The following is a 6,898-nucleotide window of genomic DNA, read 5'->3' on the forward strand; positions in this document are numbered from 1 at the left end:
GGGTATGCATATAGTCATTCAATTTTGATGACATCACAATTACTGATGACGCATTTTAATGACGTCACACTTGAACACGTGCTAATCGGCACAAGGCTATCTCCCCCTAAGGGGGTGACAGGCTAAAACGGGAGACACACATGTGAAGGGTGGGAGAATTCATTATCATATCTCAATTGAGAGGGTTGAACTTACCAGAACTCCTGTAGCAAAATACTCGAGCTGCCAGACGATTAGATCGGCATGAAGTTTGAGCAGCAGTCTCGTTGTATGGGCATTGATTAATGTTGGTTTCATTGCCGAGACAGTTGACATTGGACATCCAGATTGGAGTACGAGAGCTGTAGTACCTTGAACCAAACATGGCTCCACCCTGATATCCCATCTGTCGACAAACCACCATCGCATCCTTTTCCGTCCAGCCGTCAGCACAGATGGTTCCATTGATGCCATGCTTTTCTACTAAAACTGTGGCGGGGAAGTCCCCAGCAGGGATAACCTTAACCTCTGTTGAAAAGAAATATAGAGAGAGCTTATATATAAAACATTTCTATTATTTTTTGTATTAACTCGTGAAAATTTATTCATGTATTTTTCATATACATGTTACAGGAAAGAAAAAATGTAGTTTTCAGACAGGGAATTGAACCCTTCGGGCCCTTTATTAAATAATAAAGATACTTACCGTTATTTTCAACAGGATTTTTTGAACAAAGGACGCTGGCGTAGTTGTAGGACCTTTTTGGACATGTGCCCTCCGTGAACTGACACTTGGAAATGGTCTGTTCTTCGCCTGTACAGTTGAGCTGGAGGATCGAGTCAAGATAGTACTTGGATCCAAAGGCGCCAGGCATCAGCGGTTTACTGTAGGGGAAGCCAAGCTCTTGACACACAACACTGGCATCACTCTGGTCGAATTGGTCAGCACACACGGTGACCCATTTACCGTTGTTGTACATCTCCACCCGTCCAGTGGTAGCGTGGTCCTGACTCTCACCATTGCTGATCCTCACTGAAAACAATTCCATTTATACTTTTATACAATATAGCTATAATAGACTTCGCACGACGCAAACCCTATCAATTCTTGCACATCTTACTGATTTATTGAGTTTATCAACTTTCAGGGGGTGTACAATTCTACAATAATAATATACAACATTTGATATAGCTCCCTATCTAGCTAACATAAGCCACTCTTTAGCGCTTTACAGTACAAAGATATACAATTAATACAATTAGCATAAACATTAATCAATACAATTTTGAGGAATTCGCAGGAGTTGCCTTAATTATCAGGCGCTAACTGCTAGTCCTATGCCACCTGGCTAATATCTCCCTATGTGTGTTTGGCTGCATGTGTGCTGAAGATTTAATGTGTTCTGTTTGTAGTGGGACCGTGCTTCCAACGTGTGGGCAGGAGAAAAACACTTTCTCTGAATATCCATGCATAAGACGTACATCTTAGAGGATTGAACCCCGGCCGTCTGCATGGAAGGCCAGGGTGTTAACCACTCGACCAATCCGCTAATATAAGCCAGATGCTACAGATCAGTAGTAAATTCTATGTCAGAGCTTAAATGAAACTTTTCAATATTTCCTATGAAAATACAGACTTGAGTATGTAATAGAGTTTTTCACAATTTGCATGTGGACTAGTACTCTAAATACAACATTGTACACCCTTGATATTAATATGATATTACGAATGTAAGAATGAGATACTCCACACCTCTTTTATTACTAATATTAAGTGCACTCATAATGTTCCCACATCATTGTTAATTTTCAAGTTACAGATGTCATGATTAAGCACTACTGCTATCAGTTAACAGTCAGGGATACAGTGGTTTTATATTTAGCACTTATGATTTAGCACATTACAGCAAGTAAGAATTTACGTATGACTACTGCTAATTACGTTTACAGTACACCGTATTTATATTGAGGAATGGTCCAGAATTAAACTAATGTGTTCAATGATCTTTTTACCTTAGTTATCATTTCAGCATTGTTATTGTTTTTTTTTCTGTAAATCCCAATGACTGGACTGATATATTTGTTTAATTACAAAGCAAAAATGAAAAGTACCTGGTAATGGCCAACTATTGATTTAATATGCATCTTAAAAATTAATTTAGAATAACAATGTGACATCAGAACAAGTTGTAGGTTATAATATTAAAGATTATAAATGTACAGAAAGTAAGTGATCTTGAAACAAGCCCATATATTTACCGTTGTTGTAACAGAAAACACCAGCATTGTGGTTTGGATTATTACAACGTGATTCAATTCCTCGCTTCCAGCCTGGGTTCTTACACATGAAGATACTCTTCTCAGCACCAAAACAGTTCATGGATGTCAGAAACTTTGGCATTGGGGGTCCAGCTAAACCTCTGAATGAAATAAATAAATCATTAAAAAAATGACATATATTACAAAATGATTTACCCAGTAATTCAATTTGTTGTGCTCTTTGAAGTAATTTGGATTCAAGGATTTTGACAGTGTTCTATATTTTTTCTAGACTTATAACAATCCAGGCCACTTGGCTAATAAATCACAGCATCCAGACTAACAAAGTTTTACTGTACACAGAAAGGGAAGTGTCTAGACTGACAAGGTTACAATGTTGACAGTTTTAATTAAAACCTAGAGACTAATCAGGATTCTCTGTGCGCACAAACATGTCCAGATTAACACAAACATGTCCAGATTACATGTCCAGATTAACACCAACATGTCCAGATTAACACAAACATGTCCAGATTAACTCCAGATTAACACAAACATGTCCAGATTAACACAAACATGTCCAGATTAACACCAACATGTCCAGATTAACACCAACATGTCCAGATTACACCAACATGTCCAGATTAACACCAACATGTCCAGATTAACACAAACATGTCCAGATTAACAAAGTTACAAAGTACCGTAATGTATATAGCGGTTATAGTTCGCGGGGGTTTTAATTTCGCTATATCCGTGCTTTGACTAATATATTCCACGAATTCTAAACACCAGCAAAATGATCGAAAATGTTATTAAACCACTTTTACAGACCTTATCACAGCATGTTGAAAATAATTATAACCCAACGCTGTCATGCAAGCTTAAACTCAAACCAGATAATTACAGGACAACTGGGCAGTCCATGTAAAAACAACACTTACATATAAGTGGACGCAACATATTTTTATGTACACAGTAGGTGATTAATTGATTACTCCTACAAAGGTACATACACATTTCATTTTCTTTCGAGTGAAGTCACTAACGGATGGCGACGCTCTGGATCAGTGTTTTCAAAAGGTTTACCGGTATTTCGAGGTTCAACTCTTAAATCATGACACTCAAAATACTTTGCACGACACATGGGATTTGGGTGCACAGCAAAATTTAACCCTCGAGAATATGTTCCCAACATACATATAATGGACCCAACAAATTTAAAGCGATATACACAAGCCATGGTGTTCAGACTAACAAGGCTTCAATCGAAGCATGAAGTGTACCTTCTGTACTCGCCGTCCCTGAAGCCTAGTTGTTTGCAGGCCACCGTCGCATCATATCTTGACCAACCGATGTCACAAATGGATCCACGCTGATCGTCCATCACAATCTCTAACCGACCGAAGTTGTCTAGGCCACCAACCAAGTGCAACTTAGGAGCTGTAATACGGAACATAGACTTTACTTCAAGCAAAATAAGAAGTATCTTGGTAACTCATTGTTGATTATATATCAAAGTTGATTCTCATTGTACCTTAAACATTCATCATGATCAGCAATAGGTAGATCCATCAACTGTCAGACTCATTGACATAAGTTATGTGGCAAAACTACGCGGTACAACAAGGCATTGCAGACAATATTTATACCCTAGCTATTAGGACTGATCAGAAATGCTAACAGAGCATGTATATAAAGTTTGACGACAATCATATAGGAAATGATATGTCTGTATGGAGCAGTGAGGACAAAATTATATTTATAGTAAAATTAACTTTTTTTTCACCAGAAGGTCAAAATGAAAACTGATACAAGAGTTGATGTTTGAGAACATGTATGTGATATTTCATCACAATCAGATTTGAAATAAAATCTGTAGAGCCATTCCACAAAAAATCTATTTGTAGTAAGGTGACCTTGTTTTAACCCAAACAGATTGATGCACAGACTGATGTTTTTGTGTTTCACCTGTACAACTTACCTGTTGTTTTTGTGTTCACCTATACAACTTACCTGTATTTTTGTGCTACATCTGTACAAATTACCTGATGTTTTTGTGTTTCACCTGTACAACTTACCTGTATTTTTGTAACACAGCACACCTGCCGCTCCGGAGTACTGAGAGTCACATTCATCTCCTCCCACAGAACAGTTAAACAAAGATGACTCATTGCCGAGACAGTTTACTTGTCCCATGAAGAAGGGTCCGCTCCCTGATGGCGTCTCCTGGAAGGCCACTCCACCTGAAATTGTATTACCATTGGTAAAATAACCATCATATTAGTGTAACAGAGGTCATTATTTTTTCAATGCCTCTGCTAGGAGTCGAACCCGGGACCACTGGTTTACTAGTCTTACGCTCTACGGAATGAGCTTAAGAGAAATTCTCCCTAGCTGAGTCGGTAGGAAGCAGCTAATATTTTACCAGGGTGACATACTCCCTCTCCAGGAAAGAACTTGTCCCAAGTTTTCCAGGGGTCATAGTGATTCCTTTGCAAGTATCGCCGAGTATTTTTGATATCTCCAGAGTCCCTACGTGGGCGCCAAAGTAACAGGTCATTATTTTGCATATAATTAACATTGGAATAAAAAGCATCTTTTCCAAAGTCCGTGCCAGAATGAATGTAAGTTGGTAAAATACATATTTACTGTGAATCCTGCTTGGGAATTGTAGAAGCGGAAATATAAATATATACAGATAATGCTTCTAATAAATTTCAAATTGTTTTACCCAACCTGCCATCATAAAAACACTTTTTTTGAATATATATGAAAGAAAACAGGTAGCTAAGCCTGTCAACATACCTCTGAACTTGAGCGAACGACAGACAACGTCAGCATCCTTGTCGTCCCATGAGCTGGGACAGATACGCCCCCAGATGCCGAATTGTTTGATACCCACACGGCCCGATTGCGATGGAGAGATTCCAGAACTGTTCTCTAGACGCATTTCACTGGCTGTAACAGATCACACAGGCCAGTAATAATAAAGAGGAAATCTTTCTACCATCTGTCATACAAAAAGACAATCTGATTAAAATCATCTATTACATGGCTCCGTCTGAACATCGTTCAGAAGTATAGTACGATGTTAACAGAGCCATGTCACAGATGATTTTAATCAAACAGATTCTCTAGTTTTAATCTACTGTAGATCTCCTATTTCGATGAAATACATGTAAAAGCAATGGTTTCTTTTACACAGAGCGTTGAACTCAATTTAAAATACGATTTGAATAAATATCAACAAGAACTTTGTATCTGCTTTTCATTAATTCATTAATTCAAATACTTGCAAATAAATTATATAATTTTACTTTTATTTTATAAATTAATTCACATTAACTAGAAAAGACACAGCTGATGAATGTCTTTTTTATATTTCCTTCATGTCTATTCATCACCTCTTCCAATATCTGTAACATCAACGATAAAAGCTCAAAAACATAGACAAAACATGAGGACAACGATTTATACGCATATATTCATCTTCAAGATCCAAGGCCTCCGCTTTAAATACACATATCTTCTCTGCACCCCTGGAAAATGTCATGACAAATTTGAAGGCTCATGGTAAGCTATTTGATTGATTTTAAGTAAAACAACCTTGACCAATCACTTGGCTGAAACCTGTCCTTAAAGACAACACAGGACTCCTACACCCAACTTTAAAAAGCCCGATGATTTTACCATTACCGATTTTACTGTAATGTTGCCGTGCAATTCCTATAACCTTCATCGAAGACATTAGACCAGTATACTTTTATCATCTGCAAAATGTTGCATAAATAACCTTCAATTTCCTTATGGCACATTCCATGGGTGCAGAGAATGAAAGCGCATTGAAAGCTAAATCCTTGGATTTTGAAGATGGCATATATTTGAAATGATGTGACTGAGCAACTTTTGACACTTACATATACTGAGAGATCCGTTATAACAGGAAACAGCAGCGTAGCCTAAGTAGTTATCTCTCTGACATCCTCGGAACCTGTCGTACCCGCAATCTTCTATCTTGGTCTCATTTCCTGTGCAGTTCAGGTTCGGCCAGGTGTAGCGGCCGTAAAATGTACCAAACGATCCTGGTGGAAGGGCCCGTCCATTGGTAAAGCCTAATTGCGTACAGATGACCATTGCGTCCTTGGTGTCGAATCCCTCTCCACACAAGACTGACCAGAACTGGTCCATTACTTTGACCACTCCGTATGAATGGTCCCCTCGTGACAGCCTCACTATAGGAATAAATATACCTTACATTGTATCACACATAAATATTTAAACAAGCCACTCAGATTGATATTTCTCTTACCCTAGACAGGTGTATCCATACTTTTACTGGTGTGACATTTCCTTGTCCCAACCTAGGGTTGAGATGGGGGGATTCCCCTATTCATAACAATGGTATGACGTCACTTCAACAATACAATGACGTCACATCAACAATCCATCAATGTTACATCAACCCTGAATTTAGCATGTAACGATATCATTACATTGTGTATATGATACACAGTGGGAGAACAGGGTAAGAGAAAAAGAATCATTCACCACCTTGTGAGTGAGATAGGAGAATCTGAACCCTCGGGGAAAGATTCTTAAGTTGCCAAACACTCGGCAAATCCACATGTTTGACAACTTAAGATTCTCTCTCCTCCCC

At 38.3% G+C, this 6,898-nt stretch overlaps 1 protein-coding gene across 1 annotated transcript in view; it reads right to left on the bottom strand.

The window, feature by feature from the left end:
* Positions 1-6,898, bottom strand: part of LOC110460157 (deleted in malignant brain tumors 1 protein-like) — a 69,679-nt gene that overhangs the window by 20,752 nt on the left and 42,029 nt on the right. Inside the window, exons 7-13 of the mRNA XM_021512897.1 lie at positions 6,159-6,473; positions 5,047-5,199; positions 4,320-4,484; positions 3,525-3,681; positions 2,239-2,399; positions 686-1,012; positions 196-507 (exon numbers count right to left, since the gene is read on the bottom strand). Coding sequence (XP_021368572.1) covers positions 196-507; positions 686-1,012; positions 2,239-2,399; positions 3,525-3,681; positions 4,320-4,484; positions 5,047-5,199; positions 6,159-6,473 — 1,590 coding nt within the window. The remainder of the gene's footprint in view (positions 1-195; positions 508-685; positions 1,013-2,238; positions 2,400-3,524; positions 3,682-4,319; positions 4,485-5,046; positions 5,200-6,158; positions 6,474-6,898) is intronic.

The sequence above is a fragment of the Mizuhopecten yessoensis genome, unplaced genomic scaffold (assembly GCF_002113885.1).
Source record: "Mizuhopecten yessoensis strain PY_sf001 unplaced genomic scaffold, ASM211388v2 scaffold10331, whole genome shotgun sequence".
NCBI lineage: Eukaryota > Metazoa > Mollusca > Bivalvia > Pectinida > Pectinidae > Mizuhopecten > Mizuhopecten yessoensis.